General features: G+C 47.1%; 1 protein-coding gene across 1 annotated transcript in view; it reads left to right on the top strand.

Annotated features, from left to right (window-relative positions):
• Nucleotides 1-23,777, top strand: part of TBC1D8B (TBC1 domain family member 8B) — a 133,062-nt gene that overhangs the window by 86,034 nt on the left and 23,251 nt on the right. Inside the window, exons 13-15 of the mRNA XM_075323816.1 lie at nucleotides 6,897-7,026; nucleotides 8,916-9,014; nucleotides 9,359-9,427. Of these exons, the coding sequence (XP_075179931.1) occupies nucleotides 6,897-7,026; nucleotides 8,916-9,014; nucleotides 9,359-9,427 (298 nt within the window). The remainder of the gene's footprint in view (nucleotides 1-6,896; nucleotides 7,027-8,915; nucleotides 9,015-9,358; nucleotides 9,428-23,777) is intronic.

Raw genomic sequence — 23,777 nt, 5'->3', positions numbered from 1 at the left:
TGCGCAAAATGCAATAAAAGGCGATCAAAACGTAGCATCTGCGCAAAAATGGTACCGTTAAAACCGTCAGCTTGAGACGCAAAAAATAAGCCATCACTGAGCCATAGATCTCGAAAAATGAGAACGCTATGGGTCACGGAATATGGCGTAAAACGTGTGCCACTTTTTCGGACAAACTTCCGATTTTTTTTTTAACCCCTTATATAAAAGTAAACCTATACATGTTTGGTGTCTACGAACTCGCACTGACCTGAGGCATCACATAGATACATCAGTTTTACCATATAGTGAACACAGTGAATAAAATATCTCATAAACCATAGTGCTATCGCACTTTTTTTGCAATTTTTCTGCATTTGGAATTTTTTTGCTGTTTTCCAGTACACTATATGGTAAAACTGATGGTTTCATGTAAAAGTACAGCTCGTTCCGCAAAAAATGAGCCCTCACATGACCATATTGACTGAAAAATAAAAATGTTACGTCTCTCAGAAAAAGAATGGCGAAAAAAAAAAAACGGAAAGCGAAAAATCGGCCGGTCGTGAAGGGGTTAAGTTTACTTGTATCTAAGGGTTAAAAAGAATTCACAAGTGTCCAAAAAAAGTGGCGCACGTTTTGCGCCATTTTCCGAAACCCGTAGCGTTTTCTTTTTTCTAGATCTATGGCTCAGTGACGGCTTATTTTTTGCATCGCGAGCTGACGTTTTCTAACTGTACTATTTTTGCGCAGAGTCTACGTTTTGATCGCCTGTTATTGCATTTTGTGCAAAATTTGCGGCGACCAAAAAACGTAATTTCTTCATCGTTCCTTATGGGAGACCCAGACCATGGTGTATAGCTTCTGCCTCCGGAGGATACACAAAGTACTACACTAAAAAGTGTAGCTCCACCCTCCGAGCATATACACCCCCTGGATGACCAAATCTAGCCAGTTCAATGCTTTGTGTTCAGGAGGTCACACACACATGCATTCTCTTTTGATTTTTGATCTTAAAGAGTTGGAAGAAAAGCGGGTCCAACCTGGACTCCCGGCATGTCCCTTCTCACCCCACTGTGTCGGCGGTGCTGTTAAGGTTGATTTTACAAGGCTGGAGCCTTACATGACGTGCTCCTTCACCATCCCTCGGGCTCTGGCTTGAAGTGGGAGCCATCACGGTTCTCACTGCTTTGCAGGAGACCGGTCTCCATCCGCAGCCCTTTCAGGACCCTGCCGGACGGAGCGCTCATCCCTCAGGGACCTGGCCCTGCGTCTCATAAGCTAAGTATTGAGACGTTATTCAGGGGTCCCTTGTACATTTATTGTGGGGAGAGTGTGTTATTTAACTTTGCTGTAATTTCCGGCCGGTTCTCTGTTTTTTTTCCTGAGAACCGCGCCGAGGGTGCCTGCTCGTCGGCCGCATGGAAAAATTTAGGCCCCGGCTTCGGCTGCAGCCTACTTTCGTTTTCACTGCCCCTGCATGTCAGTCATGCAGGGGTACAGTGCGGCGCCGCCCACCGGCCGTTCAGCACAGGGGAGGACACTCCTCTCTGAGGAGATGTTTCCCTCCCCTGTATTTCTCCTTGGCCCTCCGGTTCCCGCTCTTGGACTAAACCCCGCCCCCCCTCCTCACTCCGGCGCCATTTTATCAGCGTTCACACACTGATCGGCGCTGGCTGCTGCAGCTCTGCAATCTGTCTGGGGGTCCAAGCTGTGGAATCCGGAGGGCACACAAAACGGTCTGGTAAGCCACAACCTCTGGTTGTGGACTTTCTTATACACTCTCTGGGGGTCATTCTGAAGGAGTGTGTTCTTTACTGCAGAGCCTCCACCTCAGCAGCATGTCTCTCACTAGGAGCAAGGCTGCAAGGCTTTACTCTATATGCACTGCATGTAAGCTCATACTGCCTGAACCGAGCACATATCCACATTGTGATGCCTGCTCTAACATGGTGGTGCCTCAGCCTGGAGTCTCCCCAGGGGTCCCTCCGGCTGCTCCAGCCCCGGTGGCTGAACCCCCGGCTTGGGTAGCATCGTTTTCTAAAGCTATCTCCCAGTCCTTTGCCGACTCCATGGGACAGCTGTCCCGGACTCTGCTGACCATGCATCAGCCCCCTTCTCAGGGTGCCTCTGCTGCTCCGACTCGCTCTGCAGAGCTGACAGAGGATTTTTCATCTGTTCACAGACCCCGTCCTCCTAAACGGAGACGCAGGGACTCTTCTCCTTCCTCGTCCCACGGCTCTGATTCACGAGCTGAATCGCAGGGCGAGGAGGATGCCTTTACTGTGGGCTCAGACGCTACCTCTATGTACCCCATTGATCTAACCGAAGGTGATGCAGATGTTAGTGATTTGATTGCGTCCATTAATTCCGTACTGGACCTCAATCCACCAGTGTCAGAGGAACAAGCCTCTCTGGTAGAAAAACACCAGTTTACCTCACCTAAGAGAGCAAGGAGTATGTTTTTTAACCACTCCAGTTTTCAGGCCACTGTGACCAAACCCAGGGCCTGTCCTGACAAACTCTTTCCAAAGCGTAGTTCTGATGACTGTTTTCCTTTTCCACCAGAGGTGGTCAAGGAGTGGGCTCATTCACCAAAGGTAGATCCTCCGGTGTCTAGACTCTCAGCCCGGACAGTTGTGTCTGTGGCGGATGGCACCTCACTTAAGGATTCCACTGACCGCCAGGTTGACCTTCTGGCCAAATCTGTATATGAAGCGGCAGGGGCCTCGTTCTCCCCGTCTTTTGCAGCAGTGTGGGCTCTTAAGGCCGTCTCTGCTTCTCTGGCGGAGATGCATTCCCTCACCAGGGACTCTATGCCCGAAATGGTTGCCTTAACTTCCCAGGCTTCGGCTTTTTCATCCTATGCTATGTCTGCCATTCTGGAGGCTTCTCACCGCACGGCGGTGGCTTCCGCTAATTCCCTCGCGATCCGCAGGATCTTGTGGCTTCGAGAGTGGAAAGCAGACGCTTCTTCCAAGAAGTACCTTGCTGGACTCCCTTTTGCTGGGTCCCGGCTGTTCGGTGAACAACTGGATGAAATTATTAAGGAAGCTACTGGCGGGAAGAGTACTTCCTTGCCACAAACTAAAACCAGGAAACCTGTCCAGGGCAGGAACCAGTCGAGGTTTCGTTCCTTTCGTTCCTGTAACTGGTCATCCTCTAAGCCCTCAGCCTCGTCCACTAACTCAGCCAAGGATCGAAAACCCAGCTGGCGCACGAAGCCGCGTCCTCAGAAGAACGGAGGAGCCGCTGCCACTAACGCAGCCTCCTCTTGACTATCTGGCCGCGCCAGCAACGTCCTTGGTCGGTGGCAGGCTCTCCCACTTTGGCGACGTGTGGTTTCAACACGTCTCAGATCAGTGGGTGTGGGATATCATCTCCCACGGCTACAGGATAGAATTCTCTTCCAGCCCGCCAAACAGATTTTTTTTGTCCACTCCCCCCTGCTCCAAAGCCGCCGCCTTCTCTCAGGCCGTGGCATCCTTGCAGGCCAACGGAGTAATTGTACCGGTTTCCGCCTGGGAACGGTTCAGAGGTTTCTACTCAAATCTCTTCCTAGTCCCCAAGAAGGACGGTTCCTTCCGGCCCATCCTGGATCTCAAGCTTCTCAACAAGCATGTTCAGGTGCGGCACTTTCGCATGGAATCTCTGAGATCGGTCATTGCCTCAATGACCCAAGGAGATTTTCTAGCATCCATCGACATCAGAGATGCCTATTTGCATGTGCCAATTGCAGTTTCACACCAGCGTTGGCTACGTTTTGCAATCGGAGAGGAACATTTCCAATTCGTGGCTCTCCCCTTCGGGTTAGCCACGGCCCCTCGAGTATTCACCAAGGTCATGGCAGCAGTGGTTGCGGTTCTGCACCTCCAGGGGTTGGCAGTGATTCCTTACCTGGACGACCTTCTAGTCAAGGCTTCATCCAGTGCAGACTGTCAGCGGAGTGTCTCGCTCACTCTCGCCACGCTTGTTCAATTCGGGTGGCTTGTCAATCTGCCCAAGTCCACTCTGACCCCGACCCAGAAACTTACGTACCTAGGGATGCAATTCGAGACTCTGCCGGCACTTGTGAAGCTACCCTTAGTCAAACAGCAGTCCCTTCATCTGGCGGTGCGCTCTCTGTTGAGGCCCCGCCGTCATTCCATCAGGCACCTCATGCAGGTGCTGGGTCAGATGGTAGCGTCAATGGAAGCGGTTCCCTTTGCCCAGTTCCATCTGCGTCCCCTGCAGCTGGACATTCTCCGCTGTTGGGACAAGCGGACCTCTTCCTTGCACAGACTAGTGGCTCTGTCGCCACCACAGACCAGGAGCTCTCTTCAGTGGTGGCTTCGGCCCCTCTCTCTATCCCAGGGACGCTCCTTTCTGATCCCGTCCTGGGTGATTCTCACCACGGATGCCAGTCTATCCGGCTGGGGAGCAGTGTTTCTCCACCACCGAGCACAGGGCACTTGGACTCCGTCCGAATCAGCCCTCTCGATCAATGTGCTGGAAATCAGAGCTGTGCTCCTAGCTCTCGTAGCCTTTCACCACCTGTTGGCGGGCAAGCACATTCGAGTCCAGTCAGACAACGCGACAGAAGTTGCCTACATCAATCACCAGGGCGGGACTCGCAGCCGCCTAGCAATGTTGGAGGTTCAACGTATCCTTCAGTGGACGGATGACTCCAAGTCCACCATATCCGCAGTCCACATCCCAGGCGTAGAAAACTGGGAGGCAGATTATCTCAGCCGTCAAACCGTGGACAGCGGCGAGTGGGCCCTGCATCCGGCAGTGTTCCGGTCAATCTGCCGCAAGTGGGGCACTCCGGAAGTGGATCTCATGGCATCCCGGCACAACAACAAGGTCCCGGTTTACGTGGCTCGCTCCCACGATCCTCAGGCCTTGGCATCGGACGCGCTGGTTCAGGATTGGTCCCAGTTCCGTCTGGCCTACGTGTTTCCCCCTCTAGCTCTCTTGCCCAGAGTCCTGCGCAAGATCAGAATGGAGGGCCGTCGGGTCATAATCATTGCTCCAGACTGGCCCAGGCGAGCTTGGTACCCAGACCTGCTCCGTCTGTCCGTAGAGGTGCCGTGGCATCTCCCGGACCGCCCAGACCTTCTCTCACAAGGTCCGTTTTTCCGCCAGAATTCTGCGGCTCTCAGATTGACGGCGTGGCTCTTGAGTCCTGGATCCTGACGGCTTCAGGCATTCCTTCCGAGGTCATCTCCACTATGACTCAGGCTCGGAAGTCTTCCTAGGCCAGGATTTACCACAGGACTTGGAGAATTTTCCTGTCCTGGTGTCGCTCTTCCGGCCATGCTCCTTGGCCTTTTTCCTTGCCGACCATCCTGTCCTTTCTACAGTCCGGTCTGCAGCTAGGACTATCCCTCAATTCCCTCAAGGGACAGGACTCGGCTCTGTCAGTGTTGTTCCAGCGGCGTATCGCCCGACTGGCCCAGGTGCGCACCTTCATGCAGGGCGCATCTCACATCATTCCTCCTTATCGGCGGCCTTTGGATCCCTGGGACCTTAATCTGGTCCTCACGGCCTTACAGAAACCCCCCTTTGAGCCTCTTAGGGAGGTTTCTTTGTTTCGACTTTCACAGAAAGTGGTTTTTCTGGTGGCCATAACTTCTCTCAGGAGAGTCTCTGATTTGGCTGCGCTCTCTTCGGAGTCACCCTTTTTGGTTTTTCACCAAGACAAGGTGGTTCTCCGTCCGACTCCGGACTTTCTCCCTAAGGTGGTGTCTCCTTTCCACCTTAACCAGGACATTTCATTGCCTTCCCTTTGTCTGGCCCCTGTGCATCGCTTTGAGAAAGCGTTGCATACTTTAGATTTGGTGCGGGCGCTCCGGATCTATGTGTCACACACCGCTGCTCTCAGGCGGTGCACCTCTCTTTTTGTGCTGACCACAGGTCAGCGCAAGGGTCTCTCGGCTTCTAAACCGACCCTAGCTCGTTGGATTAGGTCGGCCATATCCGATGCCTACCAATGTACTCAGGTGCCTCCCCCGCCGGGGATTAGGGCGCACTCGACCAGAGCGGTCTGTGCCTCTTGGGCTTTCAGGCACCAGGCTACGGCTCAGCAGGTCTGTCAGGCTGCCACTTGGTCTAGTCTGCACACCTTTTCGAAGCACTACCAAGTGCATGCTCATGCTTCGGCAGATGCGAGCTTGGGCAGACGCATCTTTCAGGCGGCTGTCGCCCATTTGTGAAGTTAGGTTTCGCCTACTTCTTAGTTTCTGTTTATTTCCCACCCATGGACTGCTTTGAGACGTCCCATGGTCTGGGTCTCCCATAGGAACGATGAAGAAAAAGAGAATTTTGTTTACTTACCGTAAATTCTTTTTCTTATAGTTCCGACATGGGAGACCCAGCACCCTCCCTGTTGCCTGTTGGCAGTTCTTGTTCCGTGTGTTTTCACCGGCTGTTGTTGTAGACAGAGGTTCCGGTTATTCCGGGTTTTACTCTATCTCTACTTGTGGGTGGATGTCCTCCTTCAGCTTTTGCACTAAACTGGCTCGATTTGGTCATCCAGGGGGTGTATATGCTCGGAGGGAGGAGCTACACTTTTTAGTGTAGTACTTTGTGTGTCCTCCGGAGGCAGAAGCTATACACCCATGGTCTGGGTCTCCCATGTCGGAACTATAAGAAAAAGAATTTACGGTAAGTAAACAAAATTCTCTTTTTTTTGAAAGAGGACATCTTTCTTTCTTTTTTTTTTTCCCTTAGCACAAAATCTATTAATAAAACTTAGTTAATCAGTCGTTCTGAATTACTTGATGCCACATAGCAACAATTTTACAGTCTAAATCACATTTTTTCCTGGTTTTGGAGTTTTCTAAATTTCCAATGTAGACGTTTAGGAGAGTGTTTGTGCTCCACTACTTGTTTTTCTTAAGTTTCCTAATGATTTTTCAGTAATTAATTATCTGCAGGTTTTTTGACAATGTGACAAATAAAGACAGCCCGCTTCCCTCAAGTGTCCAGCAAGCGTCTGCCATAGCAGATCGGAAGAGGAACAGCACAAAGGTGGATATCACGGAACTCATCAGGGAGTCAAATGAGGTATGCTGAGCCTGTGTGCAGTCTGCCCGCTGTGCAGAGGTAATACAGATTTGATCAGGATTGGACACATACAGTATTTGTACAGATATTCATATCCACATGTAGAGTTCTGTGGGCGATTGTGTGAGGCCATCTAAGATAATGCTTGTTAATATGTTGATACTTGAACTTTGCATATATTATAGATACAAAGGGTTTTACCCATCTCTGCCTTTCATTGCCAAGACGGGAATAACTGCTTCTAGGTCCTATCTACCAGGGGTGCGGTTACAAAAAGTGCAGCTACACTACGATGTCTGTGTAACCCTCATGGAAATTATAGAAATTGCCATATTGTTGGCTTACATCCCAAGTTTCAGAAACCGTGTAGCTCGCTGTGTAATGCTGTGTTCATAGATCCTATTAATCTCTATAGGATTTTTGCAAACAGACAGGAGCATACATGAAAACCATGGAGCCCCATAGTATAAATTCTAATTGCCATATAATGCATCCGCCATAGTCTTCCATATAGTATAATGCACTTTCCATAATCCTCCATTTAGTATAATGTACACTCTATTCCTCCACATAGTACCATATAATACATCCAATAGTCCTCTATATAGTATAATACACAGCCCATAGTCCTCTATATAGTATAATACACAGCCCATAGTCCTCTATATAGTATAATACACAGCCCATAGTCCTCTATATAGTATAATACACAGCCAATAGTCCTCTATATAGTATAATACACAGCGCATATTCCTCTATATAGTATAATACACAGCCCATATTCCTCCATGTAGTATAATGCATTCCCCATAATCTTCCATATATATAGTATAATGCACTTTTCATAGTCCTCAATTTAGTATAATGCACACTATTCCTCCATATAGTACCATATAATACATCCAGTAATCCTCTATATAGTATAATACACAGCCCATAGTCCTCTATATAGTATAATGCACAGCCCATAGTCCTCTATATAGTATAATACTCAGCCCATAGTCCTCCATGTATTATAATGCATGCCCCATAGTCTTCCATATACGGTATTTATAATGCACTTTCTATAGTTCCCCATTTAGTACAATATACACCTTATATTCCTCCATACAGTACTGTATAACGCACAGCCCATAGTTCTCCATTTAATATAATGCACTCCATAGCCCTCCATCTAGTACTATGGCCACTAGTATACGCAAAATAAATAAATAAATACTCCCCTCTCCTCGGTCCCGGGCTGCTCTGGTTTCCATAGTGATAGTTCTGCTGCTCTTGATGCTGCGGGCACGCAGTAGTGATGTCATCGTGCCTGCTGCACTAAGATGTCAGACGCAGAAGGAGAATGATGGAGGAGGGAGCGGAGCGCTACCTCTTTTAATATTGGTATCAGCTATATCTAGGATGCCAATACAGTTGAACGTGCTATGACAGGCGGGGGGCGCGGGGCCTGTGCTGGCACTGACCTCCCTGACTCAGGGGCCCAATGGCAGCCACTTGGTCCACTGCCATTGGTGGTGCTGGAAAAGATGTAAAGCAAAATAGGGTTTTCAGCTTCTCCCGACCCAATGCAAGTGACTGATGGGCCGCCTCCTATACCTAGACCTGACACTCCAGAGTCAGTGGGGAAAAAGCCATTTGGCACCCAACTGTCCTACTGGTCTCCTGGGCGGCTCAGTCCCCAGCGGGTTTTAAGGAATGTTTTTCTCTGAAAAATCACAGCATTTCAGACTCAAACACTTGTCTGAAATCATGCAGCCAGTGTCTGATTCATGCAGCCTGTAGATCAGACAGCGTATAGCAGCTGTCAGGTTCACTTTAAGTATGATTTATTCTGATTTGCAAAATATTGGGGGGTTTTTATTTTTATTTTTTCCTTGATTTGGCAGAGATTTGGTGCCATTCGGTATGAAGATGTGGAAAGCATGCGGACTAGAAACCGCCTGTATGTCATCCAGACTTTAGAAATGACAACCAAGCAAAATGTGGTATGTATTTTATTTTATTTCTTTTTACCTTTGTGTGACATATGAAATCAACGAACAATATGTATCTTTTTTTTTTTCTGGGTCTAAAATACGTGTAATGCAATTCAACAGAACCCACCGTAGTGAGGGGTTTATGTACCCAGAACATTTCGAGGATATCCTACTGCCACTACACATAGTACTTTAAATTATTAGAATCCAAAATTTTTACATTTCTTAACAATCCAGCACGATGAGTAATAAAGAGAGACGGTCACCATCTAATCATGTTAAAGATCATCTTCATATTCACGTATCAGATCACTTACATTTACCAGCACCTCGTTCTTATGGTCTCCCTCCAGGTTCGAGTTGTCTCCCAAGATGTGAAGTTTAGCCCTGCTGATCTAGAGGAATTGTATTACATATTCAAGGTAATAAACCATTTTTGTGTCCTCCTTTGAAACAAAATATAGAAAAATATGATTCTGGCTCAACCGTTATAAGTTATGCTCTGAAGTAACAAAATCAGAAAAAATACAAACACTTCGGCACTCAAAAGTAATAATTCTTTTTGTGGAAATTTTTTTTATTCATAATTCTTCATGCAAAAAAGTAAAATTCGAACAGAAGTTTGATAGTTGTTGTTATTGTTTCGGCTAGTGCAATAGCCTTTTTCAGAAAACTGTCTATGTCAGCAAAGTATAATGAATGACAATCTCTTCACCAATTCCATGCATTTTATGGCTTCTGAGCCTGATAAGTGTCAAGAGGTAGAGTCAATGTCCACGTGGATTTTGCATATCAATATAGAGGGTCACAGCCTGAAAATGTATGAAATAAATGAGATAGGGAATGGTACTGTTCCTACTGATGAAAAATAATAGGAAGGTAATTCCCGGTTATAAGATAACTGTGTAGCAACTATGTGTAATGAAATACCTGATCATGAAAAGGTTATGGGGAGATTACCACTTGTTTATCACTGGTTTGAGTCTAGTAATGTGCAGCAGTGAAGTGCTTCATAAACCGCAAAACAATAGAAATCCACACTGCATGTTTTCTGATGATGCCAGCGTCAGCACTCTACAGCATTGCCAGCCATTATGACATCTTACTGATCATCGGCTTTTAGATAAAAAAAGATGGTCTCTAATGCCGGGGAGAAGGCTCAGCGATCTTGTCACATGTGCCTGATGCTGTATTAGACATTGCGGTGGGGGTGGAATACACTGATGTAGCATTTGTGACATTTCTGAAGTTGAAGGCCAATAGTTCTTGTATAACTAATACCGGTATTAATTTATCAAAACAAAATCTTAGGCCTCTTTCACATCTTCGGGTAAAACACACACGTGTTTCACAGCCCGTGGTGTAGGTAGATGTGTGTATGTTTTCGTGTCTCTTCTGCTTGTGCTATCCGTCTGACATCCGGATAGCACACGGACAGCATGAGCTGGTATACTTACCTATCCCCGACGCTGCTGTTACTTCCGGGTCTGCAGTCAGTGCAGTGAATATGCATGAGCTGGAGACAGGTAAGTATAAAAATTCTTTATTTTTAGGTCACCCATGTTTTCTTTGTCGCTCCATTGGGAGACCCAGACAATTGGGTGTATAGCTTCTGCCTCCGGAGGCCACACAAAGTATTACACTTAAAAGTGTAAAGCCCCTCCCCTTCTGCCTATACACCCCCCGTGCATCACAGGCTCCTCAGTTTTTATGCTTTGTGCGAAGGAGGCACACATGCACGCATAGCTCCACAATTTAGTCAGCAGCAGCTGCTGACTATATCATATGGAAGAAAAGTGGGCCCATATAGGGCCCCCGGCATGCTCCCTTCTCACCCCACTCTGGTCGGCGGTGCTGTTAAGGTTGAGGTACCCATTGCGGGTACATAGGCAGGAGCCAACATGCTGTTTTCCTTCCCCATCCCTGCAGGGCTCTGGGTGAAGTGGGATCCTAATCGGTCTCCAGACACTGGGACCGTGCTCCCTCCGCAGCCCCTGGGGAATCTGCTGGACAGGAGCTGGGTATCGTCAGGGACAAGGCCCTGCTACTGTGAGGTACTCTGTGTCCCCTTGGGGACGGCGCATGGAGCGCTTGTGTCATACACGCTGCAGCACTGCTGGGCGTGTTAGTGCGCCGGGACTACCGCGCTGACCGCGCTTGTTTGCCGGCCGCGCTTATAACTCTAGTCCCCGGCTTCTGCGGCCTAGTACCGCATATTCCCGCCCCCGGGCCTGCCAGTCAGGGGAAGGGAGGGACGCTGCACTGGACGTCAGCGCTGAGGGCTGGAGCATACTTTGTATCCTCCTCCCCCCTCACTGAGCACCGTGGGGCACCAGATTCCCGCACTTTCTAGGGCACGCCCACGGCCCCCTCCTCCTCACAGAACGCCGGCAGCCATTCCTGTCAGCACTTCTGAAGCTGGAGAGGAGAGACAACACAGCTCTGGGAGATCCAGGCAGGGAATCTGGTGGTCACACAACCGCTTTTGGCGGTCGGTAAGCCGCACCTGTTTCTAGGTGCTGGCCCCCCTGGGTGCCTAAGTGTGTATATATATAGGTTTATATGCTATATATTTACTCTGTACGGTCGCACTGTTGGTTTTTGGCTATATACCCTCCTGGACTGTACTCAGAGGAGACAACAGCATGTCGTCCGCAAAAAGCAAGGGTGCCAAAGCACAGGCTTACTTTGCAACCTGTACCACATGTGCGGCTATACTACCGGCAGGTTCCACCTACCCTCATTGTGTGCAATGCTCGGCCCCTGTGGCACTTACTCAGCCGGAGCCTCTGCCACTGGTGGCCCAAGTGGAACCACCTGCTACCACTGTCCAGGCGACAGGGACGGAGTTTGCAGTATTCGCTGACAAACTTTCTGAGACTATGGATAAATGGTCTGCTAAGATACTAGAAGCCTTGCAGTCCAGGCCGGTAACACAGGCCCCGGGCACTGTTGAATCATTGACCCCAGGCCCCCCTCGGTTGGAGCAGCAAAATGCTCCTGGGGTGACTCATAGGTCCCAAGGTGAGGTCTCTTACACAGACCGCAGTCCCAGACCGCCTAAGCGGGCTCGCTGGGAGCTTCCCTCGACTTCATCACACTGCTCAGGGTCTCAGCAGGAGGACTCTCTAGAGGATGAAGCGGAGGTGGCAGATCAGGATTCTGATCCTGAAGCCGCTCTCAACCTAGATGCGCCAGAGGGAGACGCCATAGTGAACGACCTTATAGCGTCCATCAATCAGGTGTTGGAGCTTTCTCCCCCAGCGCCTCCAATTGAGGAGTCAGCTTCTCAGCAGGAGAAATTCCGTTTTAGGTTTCCCAAGCGTACAATGAGTACGTTTCTGGATCACTCCGACTTCAGAGAGGCAGTCCAGAAACACCGAGCTTGTCCAGATAAACGCTTTTCTAAGCGCCTTAAGGACACACGTTATCCCTTCCCCCCTGACGTTGTCAAGGGTTGGGCTCAGTGTCCCAAGGTGGATCCTCCAGTCTCCAGACTGGCGGCTAGATCCATAGTTGCAGTGGAAGATGGGGCTTCACTCAAAGATGCCACTGACAGACAGATGGAGCTCTGGTTGAAATCCATCTATGAGGCTATCGGTGCGTCCTTTGCTCCGGCATTCGCAGCCGTATGGGCGCTCCAAGCTATCTCAGCTTGTCACTCGCAGATTAATGCAGTCACACGTGCCTCTGCTCCGCAGGTGGTGTCATTAACCTCTCAGGCGTCGGCGTTTGCGTCCTACGCCATTAATGCTGTCCTGGACTCTGCGAGCCGTACGGCGGTAGCATCCGCCAATTCGGTGGCAGTCCGCAGGGCCATGTGGCTACGTGAATGGAAGGCAGACTCTGCTTCCAAAAAGTTCTTAACCGGGTTGCCATTTTCTGGCGACCGCCTGTTTGGTGAGCGATTGGATGAAATCATTAAACAATCCAAGGGAAAGGACTCATCCTTACCCCAGCCCAAACCAAAGAGACCTCAACAACGGAAGGTACAATCGAGGTTTCGGTCCTTTCGGCCCGCGGGCAGGTCTCAATTCTCCTCGTCCAACAGGCCACAGAAGAGTCAGACGAACTCCGATTCATGGCGGTCTAAGTCACGTCCTAAAAAGACCGCCGGAGGAACCGCTTCTAAAGCGGCCTCCTCATGACTTTCGGCCTCTTCACACCGCATCCTCGGTCGGTGGCAGGCTCTCCCGCTTTTGCGACGCCTGGCTGCCACAGGTACAAGACCGTTGGGTGAGAGACATTCTGTCTCACGGTTACAGGATAGAGTTCAGCTCTCGTCCTCCGACTCGTTTCTTCAGAACATCTCCGCCCCCCGAGCGAGCCGATGCTCTTCTTCAGGCGGTGTGCACTCTGAAGGCAGAAGGAGTGGTGATCCCTGTTCCTCTTCAGCAACAGGGTCACGGTTTTTACTCCAACTTGTTTGTGGTGCCAAAAAAGGACGGATCTTTCCGTCCTGTTCTGGACCTAAAACTGCTCAACAAACGCGTAAAAACCAGGCGGTTCCGGATGGAATCGCTCCGCTCCGTCATCGCCTCAATGTCCCAAGGAGACTTCCTAGCATCAATCGACATCAAAGATGCTTATCTCCACGTACCGATTGCACCAGAGCATCAGCGCTTCCTGCGTTTCGCCATAGGGGACGAACACCTTCAGTTCGTGGCACTGCCTTTCGGCCTGGCGACAGCACCACGGGTCTTCACCAAGGTCATGGCAACAGTGGTAGCAGTCCTACACTCTCAGGGACACTCGGTGATCCCTTACTTAGACGATCTGCTTGTCAAGGCACCCTCTCGAGTGGCATGCCAACGCAGCCTGAACATTGCTCTGGAGACTCTCCAGAGATTCGGGTGGATCATCAATTTCCCAAAGTCAAATCTGACACCGGCCCAATCACTGACATATCTCGGCATGGAGTTTCATACTCTCTCAGCGATAGTGAAGCTTCCGCTGGACAAACAGCGTTCACTACAGACAGGGGTGCAATCTCTCCTTCAAGGCCAGTCACACCCCTTGAGGCGCCTCATGCACTTCCTAGGGAAGATGGTGGCAGCAATGGAGGCAGTTCCTTTTGCGCAGTTTCATCTGCGTCCACTTCAATGGGACATTCTCCGCAAGTGGGACAGGAAGTCGACGTCCCTCGACAGGAACGTCTCCCTTTCTCAGGCAGCCAAAGCCTCCCTTCGGTGGTGGCTTCTTCCCACTTCATTGTCGAAGGGGAAATCCTTCCTACCCCCATCCTGGGCGGTGGTCACGACGGACGCGAGTCTGTCAGGGTGGGGAGCGGTCTTTCTCCACCACAGGGCACAGGGTACCTGGACTCAGCCAGAGTCCTCCCTGCAGATCAATGTTCTGGAGATAAGGGCAGTGTATCTTGCCCTAAAGGCGTTCCAGCCGTGGCTGAAAGGCAAACAGATCCGAATTCAGTCGGACAACTCCACAGCGGTGGCATACATCAACCACCAAGGCGGAACACGCAGTTGGCAAGCCTTCCAGGAAGTCCGGCGGATTCTGCTGTGGGTGGAAGCCACAGCATCCACCATATCCGCAGTTCACATCCCGGGCGTAGAAAACTGGGAAGCAGACTTTCTCAGTCGCCAGGGCATGGACGCAGGGGAATGGTCCCTTCACCCGGACGTGTTTCAAGAGATCTGTTGCCGCTGGGGGATGCCGGACGTCACAGATCATAGAGCTCTGGCGGCAGACGCATTAGTTCAGGATTGGTCGCAGTTTCAACTGCCTTATGTGTTTCCTCCTCTGGCACTGTTGCCCAGAGTGTTACGCAAGATCAGGTCCGACTGCCGCCGCGCCATCCTCGTCGCTCCAGACTGGCCGAGGAGGTCGTGGTACCCGGATCTGTGGCATCTCACGGTGGGTTAACCGTGGGCACTACCAGACCGACCAGACTTGCTGTCTCAAGGGCCGTTTTTCCATCTGAATTCTGCGGCCCTCAACCTGACTGTGTGGCCATTGAGTCCTGGATCCTAGCGTCTTCAGGGTTATCTCAAGAGGTCATTGCCACTATGAGACAGGCCAGGAAACCAACGTCCGCCAAGATCTACCACAGGACGTGGAGAATATTCTTATCCTGGTGCTCTGATCAGGGTTTTACTCCCTGGCCATTTGCCTTGCCCACTTTTCTTTCCTTCCTTCAATCCGGATTGGAAAAGGGTTTGTCGCTCGGCTCCCTTAAGGGACAAGTCTCAGCGCTCTCTGTGTTTTTCCAGAAGCGCCTAGCCAGACTTCCAAAGGTACGCACGTTCCTGCAGGGGGTTTGTCACATAGTCCCTCCTTACAAGCGTCCGTTAGAACCCTGGGATCTGAACAGGGTGCTGATGGCTCTTCAGAAACCACCCTTCGAGCCAATGAAGGATATTTCTCTTTCACGCCTTTCGCAGAAAGTGGTCTTCCTAGTAGCAGTCACATCACTTCGGAGAGTGTCTGAGCTAGCAGCGCTGTCATGCAAAGCTCCTTTCCTGGTGTTTCACCAGGACAAGGTGGTTCTGCGGCCGGTTCCGGAATTTCTCCCTAAGGTGGTATCACCCTTTCATCTCAATCAGGATATCTCCTTACCTTCTCTTTGTCCACATCCAGTTCACCAATGTGAAAAGGATTTGCACTTGTTGGATCTGGTGAGAGCACTCAGACTCTACATTTCTCGTACGGCGCCCCTGCGCCGCTCGGATGCACTCTTTGTCCTTGTCGCTGGCCAGCGTAAAAGGTCACAGGCTTCCAAATCAACCCTGGCTCGGTGGATCAAGGAACCAATTCTCGAAGCCTACCGTTCTTCTGGGCTTCCGGTTCCATCAGGGCTGAAGGCCCATTCTACCAGAACCGTGGGTGCGTCCTGGGCTTTGCGGCACCAGGCTACGGCTCAGCAGGTGTGTCAGGCGGCTACCTGGTCGAGCCTGCACACTTTCACGAAACACTATCAGGTGCATACCTATGCTTCGGCAGATGCCAGCCTAGGTAGGCGAGTCCTTCAGGCGGCGGTTGCCCACCTGTAGGAAGGGGCCGTTTTACGGCTCTATTACGAGGTATTATTTTACCCACCCAGGGACTGCTTTTGGACGTCCCAATTGTCTGGGTCTCCCAATGGAGCGACAAAGAAGGGAATTTTGTTTACTTACCGTAAATTCCTTTTCTTCTAGCTCCAATTGGGAGACCCAGCACCCGCCCCTGTTCCCTTCGGGCTGTTGTTCTTTGTGTACACATGTTGTTCATGTTGAATGGTTTTCAGTTTTCCGAACTTCCTTCGGATTGAATTTACTTTAGACCAATTTATAAGTTTCCTCCTTCCTGCTTTTGCACCAAAACTGAGGAGCCCGTGATGCACGGGGGGTGTATAGGCAGAAGGGGAGGGGCTTTACACTTTTAAGTGTAATACTTTGTGTGGCCTCTGGAGGCAGAAGCTATACACCCAATTGTCTGGGTCTCCCAATTGGAGCTAGAAGAAAAGGAATTTACGGTAAGTAAACAAAATTCCCTTCTTCTCCAGTACGTGTCACACTGATGTCACACTGATCATATCAGTGTGCGGTCCGTGTGACATCCATGCTGCTGGCAGGAAACGAACATGTCACTGCGTGGAACACGCGGACATGCATGTGCTCCACATGGTCATTGTGAAAACACGGATGTGTCCACAGACCCATTGATTTTAATGGGTCTACATGTGTCCATGTCTCCAGTACGTGTGAAAACTAACGTCACACATACCGGAAATATGGATTTGTGAAGGAGACCTCAGAGAATGGAAACTTAGACGAGACAGTCTTAATATGTGTAAATATGATTTATCATAGTGGTTCATACAGCCTGAAAAATCTGCCCCATCTTCATACTATCAATTCAAAGTTTACACCACATCTTACTTGGTTGACTTTGTGAGGCAATATCTTTCTGGCCCAATGTCGCCTATCAGACTCTTATTTCCACTTAACGGCACACCTTTTTATTCACAACCGCGCCCCACGGTCAGACATGCTGCAGAAAGTGTCTAAAACACAAAATAATAAAATCTAGGCGATGTTTAGGTGCACATTGCTTCAGAACCCTGTTGCATTTAGCTTCAGAAATCTCCCCTAGCCTGTAAAAAAAAAAAAAAAAAAATATATATATATATATATATATATATATATATATATATATATATATATATATATATATATATATATATATATATATATATATATATATATATATATATATATATATATATATATGTTTCCTAAAGGGGTTGTCCACTACTTCTACATTGATGGCTTATCCTTAGGCCATCAATGTCTGATCGGCTAGGGTTCGACGCCCCGCACCCCTACCAATCAGCTCTTCTTGGTCCTGGCATATAGAAGAGACTCCGGCACACAATAATGTATCAATTGTATTTTATTTTCATAAATTGATAATCCAATTGTAACGTTTCGGCTGCTGCCTTCTTCACAACTGAAATTCATATAATAGAACATAACAAGAAAAAATCAGTACCAATATTCATATTTCATATTGATATCCATCAAGTAATTTATAGCATATTATAATAAATTATTTTACCTAATTGGTGTATTAGAATAATATCTGAGAGGAACATCAGACGTATGAAATCATTTGTATCTGGAAAAATAATAATAATGCCCAATTTCAGGAATCACAAAAATCAAAGAGGAATCCTAATATATATTATTAGGAATATAACCATATATATCGTTTATATCAGAGAGCGTATCACTAATGTCAATCTGTAGACTCCACAGGGACATAATTTGCATAAAAGAAGCAACCATGGTTATAAACCAACCAATTAATCAGAATAAAAAGCGTCATTACCTTCATTTTGACAAATAATATATGCTTATAATACCCAAAGGGGAGGTGGTGGTCCGCTATAAAGCTAGAAAGATAAGGTGAAAAAGATACTATCAGTATACCAAATAGAGATTGTAGTGAAAACAAAAGAAACCACAAAGAATCTCATAGAGGTAAAGTCCAGAGTGACAAAGTGCCGCTCAACAAGGGGTTAACGAGGAGAATGAACGTGACATACCTGTTTAGCCAAGGATCAACGGGGTAATGTGAGATAGAGTGATCGCGCTGGGGTTTAAATGTGCTGAAGGGGCGGGCATAATTTAAACAATTTCCTGTGTGAGTGGAACGCATAAGAGTGAATGGCATGCAAGCCGCGCGTGCGCAGTATACCCGGAAGTGCGCGCATGCGCTGAAGTGAAAATCAGAAGTAAATGAACTACGGCTCCCGGAATTTCATTATAAAACGGGATTTATCAAGTACGCATCTGAAAAAGAAAAGGGAAAATGGATAGGACTTCCTTAAACCGCAATTAATTCTATATATACATAGTTATAAAGTGATATGCATAATCGTTATAAATGAACCATATAGCTATATACATTAGCCGTCATCCAGGTATATACTTATGGGACTACAATGTAATATAAGACAACACATGTCATATATGATACTAAGGAGATAATGACACCAATAACTCTATAAACAAAAAAGGGAAAATCTACAATCAGTTAGATTATAAGAATTCTACCTATAATATGTGCACATATGAGTGTGTGGGCACCAATTGCGTCCACACACCCACATGTTACACCCATAATTCTGACGGACCCCATATCAATAATTCTCATATTCTCTATTAAGACCAAACGGGGAGAGGGTATTAAGGGTGTGGATCCAATAGGATTCTCTTTCTTTAAGTTTCTTAATCCTATCACCCCCACGTCTCAAAGGTGAAACATGCTCCAAGACCTGAAAACGCATCTGGGAAATTATATGTCCACACTGGATAAAATGGTGTGGAATGGGCAACATAACTAATTTGCATCTAATAGTGGATTTATGTTTCCCAATGCGGTCTCGGACATGCCGGGTTGTCTCCCCAACATATCCGAGACCGCATGGGCACTTTATCAGATATACTACATATGACGTGTCACAGGTGAAAAAGTCCTTAAGATAGAAGACCCTACCAGTGCGAGGATGGGTACATTGATTGCCTTTGATAATGTTGGAGCAATGAGGACAATGTAGACAGGGATAATTACCCTGTTTGGGAGTGGATAAGAAAGTTTGTCTAGATTTGACAATTTTTGATCCTATATCCGCCCTTACTAACATGTCTCGGAGATTAGGAGAGCGTTTATAACTGAAAAGAGGTGAGGAAGAAAATTCAGTTATCTGTGGATAAGAATTACGTAATATCTGCCAGTGTCGAAGAATAATACCTTTTATAACAGGATGAAAGGGATGAAATGTGTTAACAAAAGTTATAAAAGGTCCTACCCTTTTAGTTCTGGTGGTTGAACTGTAACTAGAATGATATGCAGAATCTACTATAGGCAACGGATAACCACGTTGTAAAAATTTATTGGACGTTTCTTTATGTCGTTTAAGTCGTTGGTCATGGGAAGAAACAATCCTTGCTACTCTTTTATGTTGAGATATTGGTAACGCATTCTTCAAATGTCGTGGATGACTGCTGGTATAGTGTAACAGGCTATTACGATCTGTCGGTTTTACATAAATATCCGATGTAATAATACCTCTTGGATTCATATGTACACATGTATCAAGAAAATTGATACTAGATGAATCAACGTGTTGGGTAAAGGATAAGCCATTAACTCTAGAATTAAGGTGACTCAAAAAAACATCAAAAAGAGATTGGGACCCTGAAAAGACGATAAATATATCGTCAATGTACCTTTTGTACATCAAAATATGATTTTGAAATAAAGGGTGATTATACACGAATTGGGATTCAAAATGCGTCATATAAATATTCGCATAAGGTGGTGCAACATTTGAACCCATAGCTGTTCCTTTGGTTTGAAAATAAAATTGATCTTGAAAAAGAAAAAAAATTTTATGTAAGACAATATCCAGCAAGTCAAGACAAAATTGTTTTTGTAATGAAGAAAAATCGCTGTAATGTTCCAAAAACCACGACATTGCTTGTATACCAAGATCATGTTGTATACTAGTATACAAGGAATTGACATCAAGAGTGGCAAGGAGTGCATCAGGAGGAAGTGGGCCCAAAGATTTCAATTGTTGTAAGAAATCATCTGTATCTCTTATATATGAGGGAGTCTTGGATACCAATGGAGTCAAGATACGATCGAGTGTAATAGCTAATGGAGATAATATTGAATCAATTGAAGCCACTATTGGGCGGCCAGGTGGTTGCCATAAGTTTTTATGCACCTTTGGCAAGGTGTAAAACACCGGTATAACTGGATTCACTTTATTTAAATAGCTAGCCAGTTTCGCATCAATGACTCCATGAGTAGAATAATGATGAATTTTATCCAATATTATTCCTTTAATGTCACTAGATGGGTCACGCTGTATAGGTAAGTAAGTGGACGTATCAGCCAGCTGAGTCAATATCTCGGAGGTATAATAACTTTTATCCATCACAACTAAGGCTCCGCCTTTATCGGCTGGTTTGATAACTATTGAAGTATTATTTTTAAGGGACTGTAAAGCCTGTGATTTGCCTGGAGTTAAATTATTTTTAATATGGAATTCTCCATTTTTGACTCTATCAGTAAATTTATCAATGTCAGATTTAACCAACGAGATAAAGGTCTCAGCTGGATGGTAAGTCCTTGGTGGCATGAAACTACTGGGAGTTGTGATATTCAAATCACGAAAAGAAAACTGTGATTCTTGTGTATTCGAGACAATAGGACTAGAATCATGAGACAATTGATTAAAGTGTACTTTCAGTCTAACTGATCTGTAGAATTTATTCAATTCTTGCTCTAACCGAAAAGTGTCAAAATTTGGTGTAGGGCAAAAACTTAAGCCTTTCTGTAATACAGTAGATTCTAGGGGGGATAAGGTATAGGAGGAGATATTGAGAATGAGGTCCGTCCTACATGAGATCTCGTGGACATCCTTTCTCCGGGATGTATATCCCCTCTTCCCCCTCCTCGTCTTTTTTGGAAGGTGCGTCTTGGTCCTAAAAAAGATGTGCTTTGTGATTCCATCTCACTGCCTGAACTGGCTGAGGATGAATAATCCGTCCTCATTGGAAATCGTCTCCGTGGAGGTATTTCGCCACAGCGCCATCTGTAGACTTGACCACGTTTATAGTCCTCTTCGTCTCTGGTGAATTTATTCCGTTTACGTTCTTGCAAGGATTTTTTATATTCCAAAATGGTGGAATCCATTTTGGATTTCATATTATTCAAATCAGCAGGAGAAAAAGTATTGGCAAGTTGTCCTTCAATGGTAGAGATTTGTTTAGAAATGGTATCCAATTCTTTATGCAGATAATCGATGGTTAAAGTCATAAGATCGTATGAACATTTGTTCAATATTTGTTCAAATATTGTACAAAAATCAACATTATCCGAAAAAAGTGTTGGGCGTAATGACACACGTAAGCCTCGTGGGATACGTTTAACCTTATAGTATTCTGCCAAGGTAATTAGATGTAATTCCAGGGCCGTTTGTCGTTTAAGTAAGCGTTCATAATCTTTGGTCCTAGTTTCTTCACTCGGAGTAAAAAGAAATTGACCTGTAGTCGTCACTCGCGAATGTATAGATGAAGTTTGTTCATCATTATATGAGAAAGTAATGGAAGACATTCTTCACTTTTTGTAAAAAAGGTACTGTAGGAGCTCAAATCCCAAAATATCAGTCGTAATTATCAAAAAAATGGACTGGCTCACTAATATGGTGCTCAGGAGAAAAAAATCCATATATATAGAAGAGACTCCGGCACACAATAATGTATCAATTGTATTTTATTTTCATAAATTGATAATCCAATTGTAACGTTTCGGCTACTGCCTTCTTCACAACTGAAATTCATATAATAGAACATAACAATACAATTGATACATTATTGTGTGCCGGAGTCTCTTCTATATATATGGATTTTTTTCTCCTGAGCACCATATTAGTGAGCCAGTCCATTTTTTTGATAATTACTTCTTGGTCCTGGCGACAGCAGCCAGAAGTGCACAGTTTCGGGGCTGCTTCGTCTTCTGATAATGGCCGCGGCCAGGTACTGCACATCTGCCTCCTATTGATTAGAATGGGAGGCAGATGTGCAATACCCGGTTGAGGCCACTATCAGAAGACAAAGCAGCCCTGGAACTGAGCATTTCCAGCTACCTGCGGCTGCAACAGACACCGAGAGCAGCTGATCGACGGGGGTGCTGGGTGTTGGACCCCGGCCGATCAGATATTGATGACCTATCCTAAAGATAGGCCATCAATGTAAAAGTAGGTGACAACCTCTTTAAGTTAAGATGCAATTTGCCTCTTCAGAGAGGAAGAGGTCAATTTGCACATTAAATTTCCCAGAGGAGCATGCGAGGCGTTTAAAGGTACCTTCACACATAGCGATGCAGCAGCGATCCGACCAGCGATCTGACCTGGTCAGGATCGCTGCTGCATCGCTACATGGACGCTGGTGAGCTGTCAAACAGGCAGATCTCACCAGCGACCAGTGAACAGCCCCCAGCCAGCAGCGACGTGCAAGCGACGCTGCGCTTGCACGGAGCCGCCGTCTGGAAGCTGCGGAGACTGGTAACTAAGGTAAACATCGGGTATGGTTACCCGATGTTTACATTAGTTACCAGCGCACACCGCTTAGCTGTGTGTGCAGGGAGCAGGGAGCCGCGCACACTGAGCGCTGGCTCCTTGCTCTCCTAGCTACAGTACACATCGGGTTAATTAACCCGATGTGTAATGCAGCTACATGTGCAGAGAGCATGGAGCCGCGCACACTGCTTAGCGCTGGCTCCTTGCTCTCCTAGCTACAGTACACATCGGGTTAATTAACCCGATGTGTAATGCAGCTACATGTGCAGAGAGCAGGAGCCGGCGCTGGCAGCGAGATCGGCGGAGGCTGGTAACTAAGGTAAATATCGGGTAACCACCTTGGTTACCCGATGTTTACCCTGGTTACAGCTTACCGCAGCTGCCAGACGCCGGCTCCTGCTCCCTGCTCGCTTCATTTGTCGCTCTCTCGCTGTCACACACAGCGATCTGTGTGTCACAGCGGGAGAGCGCCTTTGAAGAAAACGAACCAGAGCAGTGTGTAACGAGCAGTGATCTCGCAGCAGGGGCCAGATCGCTGCTCAGTGTCACACACAGCGAGATTGCTAATGAGGTCACTGCTGCGTCACAAAAAGCGTGACTCAGCAGCGATCTCGGCAGCGAGCTCGCTGTGTGTGAAGCACCCCTAAGTCTCCTCATACTGGCATGTTAGACCTGGTGTGTCACTCTCCACAAGGTGAAACCTTACCCCCTTAGATCTTAACTTAAGACCAATTTCAGGCTGTTGAGAAACTACAACTTTCTTCATGCTAGAGAATGTTAATTTGTAACAGCTGGAGAACCACAGTCTTGGGAATACTGTCATGCTTCATAGACCTACTACTATTAAGTCCAAATCAAAATACACCAGGTTTGGTCATGTTTAAAGGGATATTTTCAAGATCTTAAATGGGCAAAATGTAAGTGTTTTGTACAAACAAGCAACTTTGCATATTACCCCCATTAAAACTCCTCTACGCTCTCAATAGTTTTATGTTTACTGCTCATTGCTTAGGTTACTGGTCACCCTGTCTATTAGTGGTGGTCGGTCTCCTAGCAAGGAGCGTGCACTTACAAGCTTTTTGCTATAGAGCTCATAATTACTGCTCTGTAGATGGCCGGATCGCTGCTTCGCGCCTGCTTCAGTCCTGCACTCCCCAAAGATAAAGGGGCACATCTTC

This window comes from Anomaloglossus baeobatrachus, chromosome 9, assembly GCF_048569485.1.
Source record: "Anomaloglossus baeobatrachus isolate aAnoBae1 chromosome 9, aAnoBae1.hap1, whole genome shotgun sequence".
NCBI lineage: Eukaryota > Metazoa > Chordata > Amphibia > Anura > Aromobatidae > Anomaloglossus > Anomaloglossus baeobatrachus.
This window is presented reverse-complemented; position numbering and strand designations above follow the sequence as displayed.